At 41.6% G+C, this 22,355-nt stretch overlaps 2 protein-coding genes across 3 annotated transcripts in view; one reads left to right on the forward strand and one right to left on the reverse strand.

Annotated features, from left to right (window-relative positions):
* The first annotated feature begins 32 nt into the window (after positions 1–32).
* Positions 33–3,881, forward strand: cycsb (cytochrome c, somatic b). 2 transcript variants are annotated; one of them, XM_080482405.1, is made up of 4 exons: positions 50–164; positions 1,973–2,147; positions 2,993–3,166; positions 3,619–3,874. In XM_080482405.1, exons 2-3 carry the CDS (start codon positions 1,979–1,981, stop codon positions 3,136–3,138), a joined length of 315 nt encoding a protein of 104 aa, XP_080338531.1. In that variant the 5' UTR covers positions 50–164; positions 1,973–1,978; the 3' UTR covers positions 3,139–3,166; positions 3,619–3,874. The 2 variants fall into 2 exon arrangements, with proteins under 2 accessions (XP_080338530.1, XP_080338531.1); XM_080482404.1 differs by having other exon boundaries at positions 33–164; positions 2,993–3,881.
* Positions 3,882–11,060: 7,179 nt separating this feature from the next.
* LOC308121185 (gap junction alpha-5 protein-like) overlaps positions 11,061–22,355 on the reverse strand; it is a 12,917-nt gene continuing 1,622 nt past the window's right edge. Inside the window, exons 2-7 of the mRNA XM_080482293.1 lie at positions 17,437–17,583; positions 15,377–15,541; positions 14,355–14,660; positions 13,011–13,076; positions 12,776–12,924; positions 11,061–11,947 (exon numbers count right to left, since the gene is read on the reverse strand). Coding sequence (XP_080338419.1) covers positions 11,509–11,947; positions 12,776–12,924; positions 13,011–13,076; positions 14,355–14,660; positions 15,377–15,541; positions 17,437–17,505 — 1,194 coding nt within the window. The 5' untranslated portion in view covers positions 17,506–17,583 and the 3' untranslated portion in view covers positions 11,061–11,508. The remainder of the gene's footprint in view (positions 11,948–12,775; positions 12,925–13,010; positions 13,077–14,354; positions 14,661–15,376; positions 15,542–17,436; positions 17,584–22,355) is intronic.

The following is a 22,355-nucleotide window of genomic DNA, read 5'->3' on the forward strand; positions in this document are numbered from 1 at the left end:
CGTCAGGATTGCGAGGAAATCTTCCAGCACGTGATTGTGCGATGACGTCAGAAGCCGGTGCCTCTAAAGTGAAGTGACCTTCTTTACGACCGCCACAAAGCGCCCGTCAGCAGCGAGAGGAGGCTCAATCGCGACACTTTAACCCCACAGACGTCACTCAAAAGGTACATTTTAAACCTTATTATCGAGCTGCGGTATCACGCAGACTGCGTTTGTGTGTTGATTGACGCTCAAATTGATCTCGGGTCGCATGAAAGAGATGCTGCGGAGTTTGAACGTAAGCGTCCGTGTTGGTGAATAGCTCGGCTTGACGTTAAATAACTCGGCCCGTTATACGAGTGTAATTCAACATTTTATTGTTATTTATTGATGGGCGTTCATATTGAGGCTACGGTTGGCACATTGGAAGCGTTATAATGTCTGTTAATGTCGCGGCGGTGGTATCCCGGACACCGACATTGAAGCATCCTTGACAGTCCGTGTGGAGGAGACACATCCGCGGCTGTTCTCACGTTAGCAGGCCGGGCTCCGCTCCGATTCAGCGGGCCTGCGATACGAGACCAAACCCCGGTGTTGACGTGACATTGGCTGGCGGTGTATGAGGGCTGCTTTGGCGTGTGGAACCGTGTGTCCTTGATGCTGCCCTGTGGAGGATGCCAGTCAGTCGGTTGCCCGCCATGTTTTAGAGAGGATGAGCTCACGTTACGGCGAGTCTGGTGCAGCGCGCAAGGTGCAGCCCGCGCAACGCCACAAAATGTCGAAATGCATCAAATCTCTGCACTGTAACACCACAGAGACGCAACTTTGCCTCGGCAGTGTTAATTTTTGACTATTCAAGCTTAATAAACGTTGTTTAAGATTTGCACATTTGTATTTTTCAATATATATTAAAGCGACCGTTACATCAGGATAGGTCACGTTAGGACAAGAAGCGGTGTTTCATTTAAATGTTTCCCCCACTGTCACTGGATTTCGACATTCTTCTAAGCGTTTCCTGGAAGGAATTTCTTTTTTTGCAATTATGTAGAAAACATGTCCTAGGCTTGAAATGCTTTCATTACCTTTACATTTATGTTTTTCGTAAAGTAACCAATAGTTTTTCCACAAATATTGTACTTTAAGGCCTATGTGGTGAATTAATATCCTGCAACATACCTTTCTCTTAATCATTTCGATTTTGATGTAGTTAAAGCTGTCTAACTTGATCATTATCATGTGTGTTGTTACATAATGTGCCCGTTTGGTTGATTTGTTCAAATATGTATGGACACATTGAGGATGACTTGTAGCTTAATAATCTATTTGCACGGCATCTTTCTTTCTAATGTTACAAAGTACTTGACAAGAATAAAACAATACCACGACTTGGTAGCAGGGACATCTAAAAACCTGGAAGAGAAATGGTCATTCAACCTGTTGAAAGGTGCATCAGAAGACGTTATAAACTGTAGGACTCAAGGTCAAGCAGTTGTGTCGGTGAACAGTCTCTCAATGGCTTGAAATGTGTAAGAAAACCCGTCGTGGGCTTTGTCACAAGGTCATGCTATTAGTGCACCTTTTGTGTGTAAGTCCATTATCGGCGGCTCCTCCAGATAAGACCTTCTCCTTAAAGCTGCTTCCCCCTGGAGCTGCTGTGTTAAATCACACCGTGTTTACGCTGTGGAGCTGGCAGCCGGTCGTGGAGTAACCTGAGCCTCCAGGCCTCCCCGGCCGGCCTGCTTCAGCGCTGGAGCAGATTTCCTCTGCTCGGGTTTTCTCCTGGTTTAACCCTGTAGGGATGCCACTGTAGGGGGGGGGGCTGGGCTGTTTTGTGACTCAACCGTGAGAAGGAAGTCACCTTACACGACCTTCACAACATGGCGTCGGTCTGTCAGATGAGCGAACGCCTCATAACTTGAGTCTATGAATAGAAGTGGAGCTGCTTCGTGTTTACACGTTTTCCCCTCATGGCTTCTCCTCTGACTTTCTCCAGCTGATTATGGGAGACATCAACAAGGGAAAGAAGGCCTTCGTCCAGAAGTGTGCTCAGTGCCACACCGTCGAGAACGGCGGGAAGCACAAGGTGGGCCCCAACCTCTGGGGGCTGTTCGGACGCAAGACCGGCCAGGCGGAGGGATACTCTTACACAGACGCCAACAAGAGCAAAGGTCAGTCCGCCAGGGATTCAACAACGCTCTGAAAAATACAACCGCGGCTAGTTCTCTCGCCAGACGAGGAGGCAATGCAAATTAACATCTTTCATTGTACTCACTCAAAAGTATTTAAAATTCTAACACAATCATGGCGTCTGTGGACGGGAACTGAAAGCGCAGGGAGGAAGAATAGTTTGACTCACAGAATTCAAACTACAGACTGATGAATGAATCAAGTCTTGCTTTTTGATTTTATGTTTTAAATTGACTTAGAACTTTTCCCAAGTAAATAGTTTATAAACTGGAAGCAGATTAATAAATGATTTATTACATATTTGTATTTTGTGTAAAAAGACACTTTCTTTTAATTTCTACTATCTTATGTTTCCCTGTTGGCTTTTATTGGACAGACAGAACGACGCCAATCTGTTGGTTTTTGTTTGGACTCGTAATGAATGAGACTCGCGTTGCTTCCTGCCGTGGGAAGAGAGTTTGACAAGAATATTAAGAACCGGGGACAATAAAGTTTTCACAACGAAGAGTGAAACACAGGAATTTCAGCAGGAAGTGATTACTTTTGTCTGATCCGTCTTGTGATAGATATTAATACTGTTAGATTTATAAAAGGAGAGGAAAGGAGAGGAAAATCAGGATGTCACAGCGGCTTTCAAAACATGAATAATGAAAATTCAGTGTGGACAGCAATAAAAAAAGTAATTAAAATGTAAGACGTTAACAACATAATCACTATTTATTTTTACCTGTACATTATAATTTGCTTTTATATTTGTATATGTGTATTGAACTCTGTACCTGGCTGCCGTGTCATTTTATCGTGTGTGTGTGTGTGTGTGTTGCAGGTATCGTGTGGGGTGATGACACCTTGATGGAGTACCTGGAGAACCCCAAGAAGTACATTCCCGGAACTAAAATGATCTTCGCCGGCATCAAGAAGAAGGGCGAGCGCACAGACCTGGTGGCGTACCTGAAGTCGGCGACGTCGTGAACAGCTGAAGAGCGTCACAATATTTAATGTAATTTTGCTTGTCTATTTTTCTCAACCGACACTTCGATATCGAAAACGTGCAGTTTTATGTTTAGTCACTTGTACGATGAGGGGCGGGAAAAAAAAAACCCCACCAACTTTTGCTCCTGGCAGAAAGTAATCCCACTACTTCCTCTCAAGTGACCAAACATAACACTTTGATCCCTTTCATCTGAACACTCGCTGCATTCTTTGTTCTGGCTGAGAGTCATCAACCCCATTTTAACAAGTCCGTTACATCAAAGCGACTCGGCGTGGAAATCTTCTGGTTAACTGGTGCTAAAGTTGATTTACTGCAGATTAGATCACTGAACACAAAGTTCAATGATAATAAAAATAATAATAATGACTTGTTTTAAGAAACGGTCCTTAAGGGTGACATGCTGTTTGTCTGCCTTCTCACGGCTGTGGGTTCTAAATGTGTATTGATGTATTTTAAAGTCGACCACCCTGCGGAGATGCGGTGTGAAAATGCCTGGCTACAATCACCAACGCCTGACTTCATCATGGAGCTACTGTACCACATTAAGAGGAGGGGGGGGGGGGGGACCCAGAAGGACACCATCAGGGAGTGGAGGGAAATGTTATTTACCTGGTTTCACAGGCCTGGAAGAGCGTTGTTTTAACTTATTTTACTGTAATCTGTATTTTGAAGGGGCTGTGGACAGGATGGTTGAAGGATCAATAAAACGTCCAGAAATACAAAACAAAAAAGAGACTTGTTTCTTTCCTGCTGAGGTTTTCATCTATTCACAATCTATTCACGTGCATAAAGTCTGGGTGAGCTTTCAATGTGTGAAAATACTTATTGTTCAATGAAAGTAACTCGTTTCTGTTTTACGTGTTGTGGATTGCAGTATTTGATAAGTTTTTACTTGTTACTACCCCTTTTCAGGCATGTTAAGTAAGTGTGTGTGTGTAAGGACTATATCGATATTGGTTTATGTATGTGATATTTGCACATATATGTAAAAATACCTTATCCCTGGGGGGAAAAAAAATCCTGTTTATGTTTCATCATCAGTCCTGATTTTAGATTTTTAAGTGAAAATCAGACGTGTGCTGGTTCGAATCCCTCCTCCAACGTGACTTTCTGAGCCAGGCTGTCGACCTGGAGCAGCTCGTAGTTTCAGGATATACGACAATATGAAACATGCGGATCGTCTGATGAGACGAGATAACTCTGGAAAGGAGTGGCTCAAACTCGAACGCTTTATTCCTCCCCGATGTGGCATCGGATCGTTTGATAACGGCGTTATTACACCTGGAGGCCATTGAAGGCGGTCTTCCTCCGTCTCTTATCTGCTGATCCTGTCACGTCTTCACTGAGTTGGACTGTGACACTCACACCATCTCCTGTTATATAATTATCCGGGACTCATGCGGCCTTTCTAGGAACCGAGCCATTCGAGGCCCCGAGTCCGTCACGTTTCACTCCCTCATGGTCCAAAGTTCAGATCGGACCGTCCAGCTGTCTGCTGTCTGTCTGCAGCGCCGAGAAACCTGTCCTCAACCCGTTCAACCGAACACGCAGTCCCCATGAGCAGCCGGGTGACGGTACTTCTACTTTTTCACACGACATATTTAAAATATATGATTCACAATTCCTGTACTCATTTACTTTATTTATTTGCATCTTTTTTTTAATAGTGATTTGGTCTTAAAGACCCACATTTCATTTATTTTAGGCACATTAATCACATCTGACGTATTAACATGATTTAAAGGAGACATATCATGCTTTTAAATCCTTCCTTTTTACATATAAATCATACAGTTGTGGTCTATACAACGCGAAACTGCAATGCTTGGGTCTGAATTCCTCATTATTATAGCTCCACAGGCCCCTTTTCAACCCCTTTTCTGATGTGCTTCTGAGAGCAACTCGTTTTGGGGCGGTCTCTTCAAATGCAAATGAGACACTTCATACCCCGCCTCCTCTCCAGGTTGCAGAGGTGACACTCGGTTCAACGTCACCCTGTTCGGCCATCTTTGTAGTTTGATAGAACAGATACAATTATCTAGCGGCGCAGAAACTTTATATTCACACATTATTTACAAAATGTCAACAAGGGAAGATTTGTCCATCCAGCCATACATGTTGGAGCCAGAGTCGGACCCGGCGGAGCCAGATGAAAATGACGATGATGCACCTTCAGAACAACGTCTTCATATGGATGTAACGCAATGGTGTGTTACTATATTTACACTAACTTCTCCATCCATGCCCACTACTACAATACTGCCTGTATTACAACGACTATTTAACACAGAAGTTACATTATAATCTAAAACGAGCACACAGCGCTAACATATGAAGACGGTGCAACTGCTAATGCTAACAAAACAATGACAGGGACGTCTTATCATCACACTTTTTAGCGTTATATACAGCTTACCGAAGTGCTCTGTTCGTCGTCTCCATAGATAGAAGGAACTGACCGCTCAATCAGACCAAGTCTTTCGGCAAATCCTTCTTTATACTGGCGGAGGTTGTTGAAGCAGTCGTCCTTAAAGTGCTTCGCGCACACAAAAATGACCTTACCCACAGATGTGGGTACATTTCTGTGAAAAATAAAACTCAACCAGGCACTTGGAAAAGGTTCTGATGCTGGGAGACGGTGTAACGAAGCTTGTGGGTTACTACATCCAACAACCGAACATTTCGACTTATCCTCTCGTAACTTCGGTTGGACTACAAAATCGCAGCGAGAAACAAAAATGGCGGATCGCTCGAAACGTCGATGTCCTAATTTGGCAGTTCCGCTGAGAATACTGTGACGTCATTGTTCAAAAAACGTAATAGAGAATAGAAAAATCTAAACCGATCGCAAAATATGACCAAAACAGAATATAAAGATATCAACGGAGCACCTGAAGAGACTACTTTGAACTTTTCTGTACTTCTAAACACTCTAAATATACACCAAAATGCATTTAAGGGCTAAAAAAGTGGATTTAGCATGATATGTCCCCTTTAAATTCATAAGTTCACATGTTGAAAAATCAGGTAACAGTAAAGTCAGGGTTCAATAATTGAGATTATTTTAACTAATCGTGTATCAAACAGCAAAGACTGAGCATGAATCCGAGTTGAATGCGGATAAAAATCCATGATAATGATGGCAGGAGTAGATATAGCAGCATATTTAGTTTCAGCTGTTATTTGTTAGATTTATGTGGATGTAGCACCTCCTGCTGGTACAATCTAGCCCCTATCACAAACGTGTACGTTACAACACGTTTTGTTTTCAAGGACAAGCGACGACTTCAACTATAACTACATGTTCAAAAAAAGATATTTTTGTTAGGAACGTGAGCATAAAAGTTCATTTTGACTTTAGATTTTGGGTGAAATCAAGTCAGATTAATACAAACCAATAAAGGTATTTTTTTCACTCACTTTTTTGTTTGTTTGTTATGTAAAGAGACTTTTGTTGACTGCTTCATACCAGCAGATGTTAAAAAATAAAAAAAGCAAGGCCTGTGTGAAGTATAAATAAAGCTGGCACATGATCACATGACCTACATACAGGGGAAACAGGTATGTGTGTGTAGGGTCTCCTGAGGCTTCATACAGTTACAGTTATGTCACTAAAGATGGCCGCCGGGTGTTAAAATGCGACCCTCGCCAGGCTCCCTGTCCTCACGTTGACCCACCGTCACACGCTGTCGTATTCAAGCCTCCACTGGAACCTTGAGCGTCATGTTTTGAATTGTTAACCTGAATCCTGAGCCGAAGCTGCACCCTACAGCCCCTCCAGGTTGACCGGGTGTTGACCTGGCAGGGGCGGTCGGGGTTGTTTGTTCCGTCCTCACTCGCGACGTTACCTCCCACTTCATCGCTGAACTGTGTTCGCCTTCATAATAATAATAATAATAATAATAATAATGGCAAAAAACATTGTTTGCACAGACTACACCACTGTATAGTAGCCGAGAGCCTCGGTCTTTATTGTTAGTGACTCAATACGCCACCCTGTGGTTCAAGCTGGTATTGCAACGTTAAAGCCAACAAGTGAGAAAACTTAATTTAGTAATCAAAATGCTTAGTACATCAGGTAATCGAGTGGTTTTGTCTCGTTCAGCTTATCAGTCCAGATTTGAATTCTTATTTTTAACTGAAAACATTACATTTTACCTTAAATAACACTGAGAGGCAGTCATTAGAGAGGTCACCGTGGAAAGAATAAAATATACGATGAACAAGTAAATCAAATAGTTACATTCATCCAGTGTTTTGAGAGGAATAGAAGTGAGACTGGAGGTGAAACAGGAGCTGAAGCGGGCAGTTCCACCGCCTCATGTTAGGGGGCGCCCGTGAGCTCAGAGTGTTGGTGCTGCTCAGCAGCTGCAGAAGAAGAAACAGCAGCTGATTCCTCACTGCCTGCACTGTGGAGGTTTTTAAATGAATAAGTCCAACTTGTTTCCTCAACTGGACTTCAAGCAGGACAAATAAAGGAATCTTTGTCCACAAGGAACATAAACTTCATTTCTAACTGTCGGTAAGACCATTTTAATATTTGTTATCGAAATGTTTGTCAGGTGGGTTACTACTGTTTTGAGACGCTGCATGTTGTTTATTCTGGTTTCATTCACTCTTTTTACTGTCTTTAAACCTTTTTTCATCACTTATGGTTTTCAGTTTTACTCTTTTCTGTCCAACATGTTGTATTTGTTTTTCTCAGACTTGACAGTAAATGGATCAGAAGAAAACTTTGTTGTTAATTTTCTTTTTTCTTTTTTCCTTATTTGTTTTTGTACCTTATTCGAAATAAACATTTCAATCAATAAAATCAATCACTGGCTTTCATGTTAACAGAAAACGGCTGATCGCTTCTTTATAAATAGTTTTTACTGTCAACCCCTCATCATATAATAGTCTTGCAGTTCTACAGTTGACCACAAGAGGGCACCGCTTGCCAAAAAACTGTAAAGATCAAAGTTTAACTGTTGAGTTTGTCAGTCACATTTATTTTAACATTTACTTCATTATTTAAATGTCTTTTTTTTATTTTTTTTATTTCATTCAATACGTTTTTAGATCATCTTGGGGGGGATACTACAAAAGACTGAGAAGTCAAAGAGTGAATGAGAAATTAAGCAAAACAAATACTGTCATAGTTCAAAAGATGTATGTTGATATATTTTAATGATATATTTTTTTAATTGATCACAATATCTTTGGGTGTGTGAAAAAAAAGAGTTATGTTATCAACTTCTTTTCACTTTAAACAGTCTTGTTTGTTTATTTATTTATTTATTTATTTATTTATATTATACAGCTATTTTTTGTAATTTATTATATGCTAAATTATTATTCACTATTTAATTCATTTGTCGGGACGATTTATTTTTAGTATTTTTAATTAGTATTTATTGACATATTGAAGCACTCTGAGACTTTAAATGAAAAGTGTAGCGTGAATCAAAAATGTTTAATCATTTATTAGTGCGTTTAATTATCTTTTAGGAATAAACCCTGTGTGAAAGGCTGTGTGGTGCGTGTTTATATAGACATAGAGACGTGCCACATGTTTTAAAATAACGGCTGGTTTGTTGTTGGGTTGGTCGGGAAGTGAATTGAATTGAATCTGGGTTGGTTAGTTTGTCACACAGTGGCCATCCAGCATTGAGCACATTTGAAAGAAAAGTGCAGTTTCCATGCAGTTAGACGTGGTGAAGCAAACGGGACCGTTACAGCTGGAGAGAAAGAAAACAGAAAACTTCGTCGCTGCTGCTGCTGCAGTTCCCAAACATTCCTCTCCCATCAGCTCCCAAAGTAGACGTTGGCCATGGGAACCGGCCCGGATTCTCATCCTGAACCCTCGAGTGCCTCTTTTATCAAACTATCCAGTATTTTTTCACCACTCACTGTCTGTACGTCCATCTCTGAACTTCTGCCCTGTTCAGCTCTGCACAATGTGTTTATGGAGACACTTAGAATTCGCACTTTACTAGTCACTAGTGACTTCTGGAAAAATGGTGCCGTTCCTTTAGTCAAGTGATGTTTTAATCAGTTTTAGGCTGTCCGTGACGTCGGCAGCCTGTATTTGATAGGGGCGGCTGCCTCGGTGTAAAGGGTTAAATAAAAACGCTGCCATACACTTCAGACTGTAAATGACTTTGCCAAGTTACTTAAATTTAAGTAGTTATGTGGAAAAGTACCACTGTGTGGGACATTAAAGATGCTCTATAATCTAATATTATTGGGAGGAAGATGCTCTATAATCTAATATTATTGGGAGGAAGATGCAATATAATCTGGATGTTAGAGGAAGATGTTCTATAATCTGGATGTTAAGGGGAGAAAGATGCTCTATAATCTGTATGTTAGAGGAGGAAGATGCTCTATAGTCTGGATGTTAGAGGAGGAAGATGCTCTATAATCTGGATGTTAAGGGGAGACAGATGCTCTATAATCTGGATGCCAGATGAGGAAGATGCTCTATAATCTGGATGCCAGAGGAGGAAGATGCTCTATAATCTGGCTGTTACGGGGAGACAGATGCTCTATAATCTGGATGCCAGAGGAGGAAGATGCTCTATAATCTGGATGTTAAGGGGAGGAAGATGCTCTATAATCTGGATGTTAGAGGAGGAAGATGCTCTATAATATGGATGTTAGGGGGAACGATGCTCTATAATCTGGATGTTAGGTGAGGAAGATGCTCTATAATCTGTATGTTAGAGGAGAAAGATGCTCTATAATCTGGATGTTAGAGGAGGAAGATGCTCTATAATCTGGATGTTAAGGGGAGACAGATGCTCTATAATCTGGGTGTTAGGAGGAGGAAGATGCTCTATAATCTGGGTGTTAGAGGGGAGAAAGATGCTCTATAATCTGGATGTTAGAGGGGGAAGATGCTCTATAATCTGGCTGTTAGGAGGAGGAAGGTGCTCTATAATCTGTATGTTAGAGGAGGGAAATGCTCTATAATCTGGATGTTAGGAGGAGGAAGATGCTCTATAATCTGTATGTTAGAGGAGGAGGGTGCTCTATAATCTGGATGTTAGGATGAGGAAGATGCTCTATAATCTGGATGTTAAGGGGAGAAAGATGCTCTATAATCTGTATGTTAGAGGAGGAAAATGCTCTATAATCTGGATGTTAGGAGGAGGAAGATGCTCTATAATCTGTATGTTAGAGGGGGAGATGCTCTATAATCTGTATGTTAGAGGAGGAAATGCTCTATAATCTGGATGTTAGGAGGAGGAAGATGCTCTATAATCTGGATGTTAGAGGAGGAAGATGCTCTATAATCTGGATGTTAGCTGAAGTTACATCAGTTCGTGGGAAACCAAACGGTGATGAAAGGACTAATGAGTCTGATATTTTCAGCTGCAGGTGTTTAGTTAGAGGATGTGGCTTTAAGCGTAAAGTTCTTTGTAGAAATTGATTTTTTTATAAACTAATAAGAAGAAGCAGCAACAGTTGAGATAAACCCCCAACATGCAGATTTCTCTGAGAAAAGGAAGCTTTATTTAGTTTATTTAGTTTCTACCAACGCGTCCAGGGCTCTGTGGAGGAAGGCTAACGGTGGCTAAAGCTGATAGATTATTTTAAAAAGTCACGCAAAACTCATTTTACTTAACTTTGTGGAAGAGTTTTTTTTTCCCCCACAGAGGCTCGTGTATCAGCATTAAACGCTCTTTCAGGTGCATTCGCATGTCATTCGGTGAACCTTTCATGGCCGCCGTGGGTGTTTTCTCATGAGTTTGGAGGGCTTGCATGAGAGAGAGAGATCCAGTCACTTTAAGTTTAGATTCTCACCACAACATCCACAACTAGATCCTGTTAAATGGTGACAGAAGTGGTGACGTCACTCGTGTCAGGTTAATTAAACAACTTCATGAGACTCAGTAAAAGCAAACTCTCATTACGTTTTTCCATATATTTTTATTTATTTATTTCATTAACAAATACAGTATTCACATTGTCCAACTGGAATAATAAATATTACAAAAACAAAGTATGTCATAGTGAGCACAAAATGACTGTAAAGTGTACTTTTTTTTATTTTCTATTTATGCTGTTCAATGACAAAACCCATAGAAACGATCTGCGGTAAGAGTGTAGAGACATTTGACGTGTGGAAGTCGTTCAGAGAGAATCGTTCAGACAGTTGTTCTGTCAAAAGGAAACAAAAAACCAAAAAACCCCTGAAGATAATGTGCAGTTTGCAGATAAACAGCGTTTATAAAAGTCGATCTCTGAGCAGTTTCACTAAATTCGACGACTTCCAGAGTCGAAGACGGACGTCACGTTTCATGTTCATTGCCGTTTCCCAGCATGCCTCCCTGTGAGTCTGTCTGACCGTCGGTTCCCCTCTAAACCGAGAGGTCGTCCGCCCGGGTCCGGCTGCTCGTCCCGCTGGTCCTGCTGAACCTCCGCTTGTCCCTCGGCGGCCCGTCCGCACCCCCGCTCTGGACCTGGGGGCTCCTCTCGGTGCCGAAGCAGCCCGTCCTCAGGTAGCCCCCGTCCTGGACCGGACCGTCGCCCGTCCGCTGCCACCCGGCCGAGTAGCAGCTCATCTGCAGGAAGTCCACCCCCTCCGCCATTTTGTTCTTCTCCGTGGCCAGGTTCTCCGAGTTCTGCTGGTTGGCCAGCCGGTGGTGGGGGAACGGCAGGGCCAGGTAGTGCGAGGATTCGCTCACGCACTGGCTGAAGTCCGGCGGCGGGGTGGACGGTGGCGGGGGCGACAGAGAGAGCTGTCGGGACAGCGAGGCTCTGGACGGGGTGATGACCTTCGCCGAGAAGAAGAATTTCCTGAAAAGATTTGAGATTAACGGTTCAATCGTGGCTGCTGCGGCTGCGGCTGCGGCTGCGGCTGCGGCTGCGGCTGCGGCGGCGGCCTCGGCCTGAGAGAATCACATTCTGGTACTTAGTTCAGTTCTCTAGAGTTTCCTTTAATCCACACTCACTGGGATTTCCAAGAAGTGAACGCTGAGTGACTGAAGGCCTAAAATAGTCACAGGACTCTCATTGTGGGAAAATTTACAAAACATGGAGGGAGTTGTCCTGATATTTATGTAGTTCTTTTTTTGATGAATGTTTTTCCACGGTGGAGAAACACTGGAACAGAACGTTATCGTCTGATTCACCCTGGACCTTTTTATTGAAGGTTCCTGGAGTCGCCACATCGGGAAAACACAAGTACCTTGTTTATTTTACATTTATAAGTAAACCATCAATAATGTGTCTAAATGGAAATCCACATCTTCTTAACTTGTTCTGACAGTGAGACCGAGGCTCCGTTTATAACGTTTTAGATTAGATTAGATTAGATTAGATTAGACAAACCTCTATCAGAGGTGGGGTGATGCGAGCTATTTACCTGCAGCAGTGGGGGGACGGGGACGCAAGCTCTATACCTGCAGCAGTGGGGGGGGGGGGGGGCGCGAGCTCTATACCTGCAGCAGTGGGGGGGGGGGGGGCGCGAGCTCTTTACCTGAAGCAGTGGGGGGGTGACGCGAGCTCTTTACCTGAAGCAGTGGGGGGGGTGACACAAGCTCTATACATGCAGCAGGTCGCGAGCTCTTTACCTGCAGCAGTGGGGGGTTGGGGGGGGGGGGGGGGGGGTTGCGAGCTCTTTACCTGCAGCAGTGTTTCCAGGCCAGGTGCTGCAGCTCCAGCACGCTGAGGACCAGAGACACCGCCGACACCGCCAGCATGAAGACGATGAAAACATTCTTCTCCGTCGGTCTGGAGACGTAGCAGTTGACTGGATGCGGACAAGGCCAGGCCTGAGTGAGAAATAATAAAGACTGCATATATGGAAAACAAAGGGCTTCCGTGGTTCTCGGTAAAGTCAAGTAAATATAGTTCCTACCTTGCACACATACAGAGGATGGAGGAAGATGCCATAAAGAAAGTACTGGAGGCACAGAAACACCACCTGGATGGAGGAAAAGTCTCAGTCGGGGGTTTGATTGTGGATGATATCATCTGCTAAAGTTATTAAAGAGAGACATTTAAACATCTTTCTTAGAAACCCAGACCTGTTTTATACTAAAACCTTCAGATTTTACCCTTCACATGTTTGTAAGTCTGAATTTTTGGTTAAATGTTGGACTTCCTGTTTTCTTTTCACATTATAAGGTTTTATTCATAAGAACATATAGAATCTGTAGACACTGTCATTTTAAATGATCTCTATTACATTTATTACTCAAATTATTATTATTTCTTCCACAGAAATTTAATTAATAAAAATCTTCCCGGGAAAAGACCTCATTAGTATAAATATGGTAACTGGCGTTTAGCAAAACTGACCTCAACTTTGCTGAAGATACTCTTGTTTCTAGAGAATTACAGCTCAGCTTAAGCCTTGTGCATGAAAAAGGTGCAATAAAAATATGATTAAAAAAAAAAAAAATGTCACTTTCAATGCGTTATATAATTTGACCAACGTCAGTCCAGGTCACAACTGTCAAATTTACACACATTTATTCAATAAATGTAACAATTTTCATGCCATTTTGAACAATTTCCACCCCCGTTTTAAAATGACGAAAACACAGAATAAGAAATATTTATAAATACTAGATGCAAAACTGGGATTTTATGGGGTGGATTATGATTTTTTGAGCAGTGTGAGTTTATTAGGTAATATGTTATCTGTCAGCCTTTGTGCAAATAATATTCCGGTCCCTAAAAAGCACGATACAAACTTCCTTACGGCATCAATAAAGTATTTCTATTCTATTCTATTCTATTCTTTTCTATTCTTTCCCTTTTACTGACTGCATTACGACTTTCGACCCTCAGTCCTGATTGTCACTATTACATTTACATGTATTCACTTAGATGATGAAAAAAGAAGTCTCTTGGGGTCCATAAGGGTTCAGTGTTAATTATTGTCACTCCTACTATAAATTAAGGTCTAATAATGTGTGTTTCAGATTTTTTTAAATAGTTTATCTCTACACTGATTTCTTTTGTCATGACTCCTTTAAAAGGGAAAAGTCCCCTGAGCCCTGATCCCCTCGGTGGCGCCCCCTCCAGGGGACGATTTCCTCACATCTGCTGCTTCCTGTTCAAATCCTATCACCTTCCCATTCTCTACAGAATTTGTTGACAAATATTTCCAAATTTTTTGCCTCCTCTCCCCTCCTCATCACGTTTTTATGCATACTAGCCTCCGAACAGAAGCCGTTGCCATGGTGACCCTTACCTCCATGATGCTGCGGATCAGTATACTCAGTATGTAGGTCTGCAGCAGCGCCCCCCTCAGGCGGACTCGACCTGGAGCTGGACCTTCGCTTTTCTCCTTCCCTTCGTCGTTCTCCTCCTTCCTCCCCTGCTTCTCCCGATCTCCTCCTCCTCCTCCTCTGTCCCCTCCCCCAGGGTCATCCTCCGCCCCTCCCCCCTCCTCCTCCTCCTCCGCTCTGCTCCTCCTCTTTTCCTCCTGGCGAACCGTGTGCATGGCGTGACCCATGTAGATCAGACTGGGCGTGGACACGAACACGATCTGCAGCACCTGGGGGGGGGGTGGGGGGGGTTACACGGTTTTACGTCTGAGATTTTTAACATTAAAAGGTTAGAACAACATTAACCAGTTTCTCCAAGATTGCGTTTTTATTTGATTATGTATGTATGTATGTATGTATGTATGTATGTATGTATGTATGTATGTATGTATGTATGTATGTATGTATGTAACCAACTTTTCGTGAAAACTATTAATCCAAATTGCATGAAATCTTCAGGGATGATTTGTCATCATCCAAGGACCAGTCGATTAGATTTTGGCACATTAACGGCTAACTGTTTCCGAATAGATCCCAAAAAACTCAGGAAAAAAAATGTCCTATACAATGCGGATAGGAGAGGCACCTCATGGAGATCAATGGAGATCAGGGTCTGTTGCCATGGAGACGCTCCGGAGCTTGCAGCTAATATCTCGGTTCGTCAAGTATCCAGAAACACTGGCGTGAGCGCACTGACTCGGGTAGTGGTTTATCTGTGTTTCACAAAGTGATGTTGCTATCCGGCAGGCGAGTTAGCGTCGCTATGAGCTAACGGCTAACATGCCAGTGATGCTAACAATGCAAACAAATGTGGCGTTGGCGAAGGCCTGCGCTCTACTGAGAGCCACGTTCTATTTTTATTTAATTTTTTTCAGTAATTCGAGTTACATTTTGGAGTTTGCATGTTCCTCCACGTTCCTCCCACACTGGATGTGCAGTTCCTCACCCAGTATCGTATGTGCGCTATGGGGAAGGCTCGGTCATAACACACGTTTTCGCAGCCCGGCTGCTCGGTGTCACAGTTAAAGTCTTCCTGCTCGTCTCCCCAGGACGACTCGGCGGCCGTCCCGAGCACCAGGATACGGAAGATGAACAGGATGGTCAGCCACACCTGGGCAGCAGAAAACAAAACGCACATACATGGAAATATACAACAAGTCTTATATTTCAGCCTGTTACATGTGATTTTGGGGGTTACGTGGTGAACCGTGACGTCTGGTGGTGCTCTGGCGCCCATGCAGTGGTTTCCAGTGCATGACTTTATTTGCAGTGCCGCCTGAGCCAGTAAAAACTAACAAAAAAAATCCAAAGGATCTTTACATGATGATCTTCAAAATCTTTGTAGTTCCACAATAAGAAAAAACTTCTAAAAGTGTCTTAAGGTTTCTGATTTCTTAATGAAGCTTTCCGACATTTCTCACTATTCTGTAAATGTAAAATAATTAATGGTCAGAATGAAAAATTATCGAAATCAGAAATGATTAAGAAAAACTTAGAAGAAGTTTCAGTGTCTTTTGTGTTACTTCTGTTATGTTTTGTTATGTTTTTCACTTGTATCACTGGTGTTCAGGATTTTTAAGAGAGAGGCAAAAATAGCCTACACACATTTCGGCTAAAGAAATTGTAAAAAAAAAAATGAATAAAAAAATGTGTGTGCGTGAACTTTTACGCACTAGACACTTGAATGCACAAAATCCAATTTTTGCTCTGTAACTGAAACTGAAATAAACCATTCATTCATTCAGCTTCCTGGTCAGTTCTGCTGTACAAACGAGACAAACGGTGGAATCCGGCTTCCATCTTGCTTGACCTCCCACAGTGTAGACATACAGGTATATCACCCTGAATAAAGAAACGCCTGAAAATCTAGACCACATATATGCAATAGAATCAAAATAAGAAAATGTATCACCCAAAACTGTATAATAATACAAAAAAGAAAAGGTGCAACTCGATTTTAAAATAGAAATTAAAAAAGTGGAAATGTACAATATATACTATACAGATGTGCAACATACAAGTAGCCTCAGAAAAAGGTTCTAATTGTCCACGGATATGAAATTGTGCAGGAGACTTCAGTGAGATCAGAAGGTCAGTGGGACTTTTTACCGAGTTATACGAATTTAATCCGATGAAGCTTCATTTGTAAAACGACCACAAGAGGAACGAACGAGGGAAATAATTTGACGAAACAGAAACGAGGCCGATGTGATGTGTGGTGATTGAAGCGGGACTTGAGCAGCTCAGAGAGTTTAAAGGCAAATAAATTGATCTTAACGTGGATCCTAAATTAAAACGTTATCAAGCTGTTGCTATTTAACCCCTTCATTGACAAAATCTTGATAGAAATCACTTGCTCGTCCAGCTTTTGCTCCTGTCCCATGTCTTCTGTGTTTTGCATCAGGATTGCTGGCAGCAGATAATCGCAGGTTCCAGTCCAGATGTGGAGCCTTTCTGTGCAGAGTTTGCATGTTCCTCTTTGTCCGTCTGTGTCCTTTGCTGATAATCAGATAATATTGGATCCAAACACCTCGAGACTAAAAGTTGGCGGAATCGAGTTGAGGCATCCTGTATTATTAGAATCCTACACATTGTTCCAGCATGTTATAAATTTAATTAAATCAGATAACATGAGTGTATCCTCGTATTAAAGTGAACTCCAATATTGAAAATAAATTGAGAACACATTAACATTATCAGAATAGAAAAAAAGTGTTTTTATTTTGGAGTTGCATTAAAACTCATGTGAATTGTGGCATTTGTGATTTTTCTAGTGCATCGGCAGCGTAAACAGACCGATAATTTTACATCTGTTTGTTTTTTCTAAATGAGCGTGAGACCTAAACTCTGGGTCAGGACTCAGAAAGCAAACAGGATGAATTATAAATATTTTAAACTAGAGCCAGTGTGAGACATGCAGAGTGTATATATATATATATATATATATATATATATATATATATATATACTGTACGGACGTACTTGTGTGTGTGCGTGTTGTCATACCTTGCCTACGGAGGTGGAGTGCTCCTGTACTTCCTCCAGGAAGTTTCCCAGCAGGCTCCAGTCTGCCATGACCGATTACAGATTTCTTATCTCGGCTTCTTCTCACTTGGTCCTCGGGTGCGGGATCGGGTCTTAATCTGCAGCAACCTGCAGCGCGTACAGATGCTTCTCACAAATCTTACGCACTCGTTTTCAATTTTCCAACTTGGAAATTTAGGAAATTACAAATAAATGCATAAAAAAACAACTCTGAAATACGAAATAAATATTAAATAAAAATCCTGTAAATATGGGAATAAATTACACAGTTTGAACACAATGACTCTACATAAGCTAAATTTGTATTCCGTGGTTTTTCCTCCTTGTTTTACCATATTTTACATGTTTTTTGTGTTTTTATGTTTGTAACTTCGTATGGTTTTATGTGGGACAACTGGTGGAAATTATCCTTGTGCTAAATCCGGCATATTTACAGTGAGGAGAGGGCGTGTTCATTAATATGCACTGCCCCGTACAAATAAATGAAATGAAAAGATCCTTGCGGAGTCTTGAATCAGAGGTCTTTAACCCTCAGAGTTACACGCCAGGCTGCTTTCACATTGTGTTCTCTTTCCTTCTCCGTCTCTGGGGAGTTAATGCCACTCCTCACATTCCTGCAATTCTGCAGTTTGATGGCAATTGTTGGAAGAAAAAAAAAAAGTCACTTTTTTTGCATCGATAAAAATGAAACAATTGAAGAATACAGTTGTTGGCAGGTTGCGTGTGTGTGTGTGTGTGTGTGTGTGTGTGTGTGTGTGTACATGCACTTTTTGTGTGTGTCCGTCTATTATCTTGACCCCCGTGACTCTCCAGTCCGGTCCTGACCCCATTAATAAAATGTCTGTGCCCATGTCTCAGTTTAGCTTCACGCTCGGTTCCCACAGTCCTGCTCCGCCTGTCTCTGGGGAAGGAAAGCCAGTCGTCTACTGTAAACACACACACACACACACACACACACACACACACACACACACACACACACACACACACACACACACACACACACACACACACACACACACACTGCATCTCCTTGCCCCTGCTCTCAACTTTAGCGGTGTATGAAAACTGGCGATGTTTGCCACCACTTTTTGCTTGAGGACTTTTAAAAAAAATATCGCAATCACAATCAAGGTAGGCCCTCCCTTTGACTCCTCCCACAATCAGGCAGCTCTGCTCTGGCACATGGCACCATGAGAAGAAGTTCTTCCTCCTCTTCCGAAGATGGGCATGTGTGGGCGGAGCCAGTCCAGCTCACACAGACACAGCAGATTCTGAATGCAGCTCCTATCATCCAATATTCAAATATCAAGGAAAAGCAATAAACTTTGAATAGAATGTTTTTGGACCAATGAGACCATGTGAAAGTGTTGAAAAGCTGGATGATATGACCCCTTTAAAGAGATTTCTGTCCACAAGTCACTATGAACAAGGCCCAGAACAATGTGGTACATATGCCAGACCTGTAGGTGGCGCTGTAACTCTGCCGCAGAAAACCAAAATTGTTGAAGAAGACACGGAAATCCACCATCTGGCTTTATTAAGCTAAAGAGCACCAGTTGCTTCTGCAGCTCGATCTAGAGCATGTTGTCGGCCATCGTTGTTGTTGTAAAGTGACATTGAAGAGACGTTTAAATAAACAAACAGTTTTCTGGTTCCTAAGACGCAGCACCGTTTGGATGATTGGCCAAATAAAGATGCCGTTACATGAAACGGCGTACAACTTACCAGCTAACAATAACCTGTCCTTAAAACCTGTAAATCTATGACATGACATGAACTTTTAGCCTTTATAGTGACTCATTCATGTGTTTTGGTGAAGGAGAATTTCAATAGTTTTAATTTAAAGAATATTTCAACACCTACTTTTATATGTTTGTGACTTTTTACATTCAGTCTTAATAACTGAATGTCAGTTAAAGGTTGTAAAAATCTTTTAGATCTTTAAAAAAGCCTAAAAAGGTCTGAAAGTCTGTAAACAGCCTGAGAATGTCCCTCGATGGCTTCAATAATCTTTGACAATCCTTTAATCTCATTGTAATCAACATAAAACGCATTTCAAAAAATGTATTTTATACTTACAGCAGCAATTGTTATTTAAAGAGGAAAAAGCAGGAAGTGACCGTATACGGTCGGAGAGTTGATCTAATCCTAATCCTGCTTTAATCCTAAAATTATAAACAACTTGTAAAACTGGATTTATGACTTCTTCTTTTATGCAACCACGGAAAACACACACACACACAGACACACACACACACACACACACACCTCCAATGTCCAGTAGCCTCCCTTTGAAAATTCACAATCCGATTCCCAGATTCTGCACACAGTGTAAAAGCTCTCGAGACGGACTTGTGTTGTTTATTCTAATTTGTCTCGCGGGGAAAGTTTGTTGATTTTTAAGTAAAATCCCAACAGTTGGCCTGTGACTCGTCTCTGAAGGTGTGATTCTCGTTTGTTGTTTTAGGATTTGTGGTGAGCACTTGCTTCGACTTGTTCGAATCATTTTTGGATCGACGTGCATTAATTCAATTCAATTCAATTCGATTCAACTTTATTTATATAGCACCAAATACAACTCATTCATCTCTCGGATGAGAAAAACCCAACCGGTTACTCGGTAGAAGGTGCTGACATGAGAGTTTTTAATGCATTAAACGGTGAAGTTCTGCCCTTTTCCACCGTGACCATTTCAGCAAATCGGTTTCAATGGATTTGTTCCAAAATTCCAGATTGTTCCAGATCCAAAATGGTGATTTAGAAAAGGACGCTCAATATTTTGAACCAGGACAGAGAATCTTTGTATTGGTGGTTGAATAAGCAAAATTGACTTTCTAAAGGTTTTCCAGCAGTACTAATCATCTCCATACCTGGAGTGATGCCCCAGAAGGGAAGACAGTCACTTTTTAAAAAGTGTGTTGCTCCAACCAGCCAATCAGAAATCAAACCCTATATAGTGTCATCGGGGGCTTAGCCAATCCCAATCTAGGTAGGCCCTCTCTTTGACTCCTCCCACAATCAGGCAGCCCTGCTCTGGCACATGGCACCACGAGAGGACGTACTTCCTCCTCTTCGAAAGATGGGAATGAGTGGGCGGAGCCAGTCCAGCTCACACAGACACAGCAGATTCTGAATGCAGCTCCTATCATCCAATATTCAAAATTGTGGGAAATCAAGGTTTTGAATAAAACGTTTTTGGACCAACGTGATGTGAAAGTCTTTAAAGGTCGCTCAGAATAATGTCTGAAATTGAAGAACAATAAAGAGCCCCACCAAAGAAATTTACCACCAGCCACCACTGTTTATTGTTCTCTGCTGCATGTGTGTGTGGATTCATTACAAAAACAACCAAGAGCGCCAACTTGTGGCCCGACATGACAACTACATAGTGTTCAGTGTTTCAGTCACTGATGCTGAGAGAAGAGAGAAGCACAAAAAAAGAGCTTATAGATGCAATTAGCTTTGTTACAGTGTGGACTGGGACGCCCCATTAAAGATGTTGGTGATGACGTTTTCCCAGCATGACTGTTAAAAATAAGTAACGATAGCTGACGGCTTCATCTTTAAACCTTTCTGAATAAAAGCATTAACTTGCATGAAAGGAGTTGTGCTTTTTAACAGCTGCTGGCGATAATATCTTTATGTGAAAGGCATTGAATTCCTCATTCTACCAAAGATTCCCACTTGGTGTGTGATTTACAAATATTAGAACACAAAAATGAGCCTCTTCCACACTGTGTGCTGACTGTGTCATATCTCACATCGGAATTATCCACAGACAGATAAGGACGCTTCACAAGATTTCAGACAGAAATCTCTGTAAGCACTTTACTGCCATCACAATTCTAGCGTGGCCATTCATGAAGTCTGATATGCCATTCAGAAAACAAGAGTAAAGGTCATAATTTCTCCGTTTACATTCATTGTTTTCACAATATTTGTTACATTCTACATTTATACAATTGCATTCAATTAAAAAGCTGGTTTGAAAAATACGTAATTACATGATTGGTTCATTATTATTTTGTAATTTGTTTTTTTTAATGGTATAATATAGAGACGCACTGATGCAGTATCAATGTTATTTTTAACTTTTTTTTTTTTTTTTTAACTGTCCTCTTTTAAGCGTCACAATAAAAGGTCCCAGGTGAAAATGAAAAGAGAAGATCTGAACTCCGCCTCCAGAAAAAAAAAGTAAACAACTTTCTATAAGATGAAAAATCACATTTTGAATTTTTACAACTTATTAAATGCCCCCATGATGCCCACCCCTTCCTGTTTTTGTAAAACCCGTCAGCTCTTAACAAAGTGTGTGTGTGTGTGTGTGTGTGTGTGTGTGTGTGTGTGTGTGTAAGTGTAATTCTCAAGTGCTCCTCATTAATAACAATATTACTTCCTTGTATAGACTTTCGCTTGACCTTTCTGTGTGTGTGTGTGTGTGTGTGTGTGTGTGTGTGTGTGTGTGTGTGTCTGTGTGTGTGTGTGTGTGTGTGTGTGTGTGTGTGTGTGTGTTTCTTTGTGCGTTCATTCTCCTGTGCTCAGTATTGTCTTGCATCCTGTCTCATAACACACACACACACACACACACACACACACACACACACACACACACACACACGGATCACTGACATCAGGATGTTTTTAATCCGATAAGTGATATTTATTATCAACATTATAGTTAATTTTCTGTAAATGAAAGCACCCGTAGGTCAGCTTCATGGAAGCGTTCAGGTATGAAAACCACAAGAGCTCATTGAGAGACAACGTTTTGATTAATCCCAAAAAGTTTATTTAAAAGCCTTAAAGCTTGTGCCACATGATCCTCCTAAAAACTATGTCCAATAACTTTATTTCTTTCAGAATAAATCAGTTCAGTT

This window comes from Lipophrys pholis, assembly GCF_963383615.2.
Source record: "Lipophrys pholis genome assembly, chromosome: 15".
NCBI classification, from domain to species: domain Eukaryota; kingdom Metazoa; phylum Chordata; class Actinopteri; order Blenniiformes; family Blenniidae; genus Lipophrys; species Lipophrys pholis.

Bases quoted from the DNA above. Each gene is read 5' to 3' on its own strand.
- cycsb (XM_080482404.1), top strand. From the start codon at position 1,979: ATGGGAGACATCAACAAGGGAAAGAAGGCCTTCGTCCAGAAGTGTGCT. The intron at 2,148-2,992 runs GTCAGTCCGCCA...TGTGTGTTGCAG, and splicing joins AGACGCCAACAAGAGCAAAG to GTATCGTGTGGGGTGATGAC.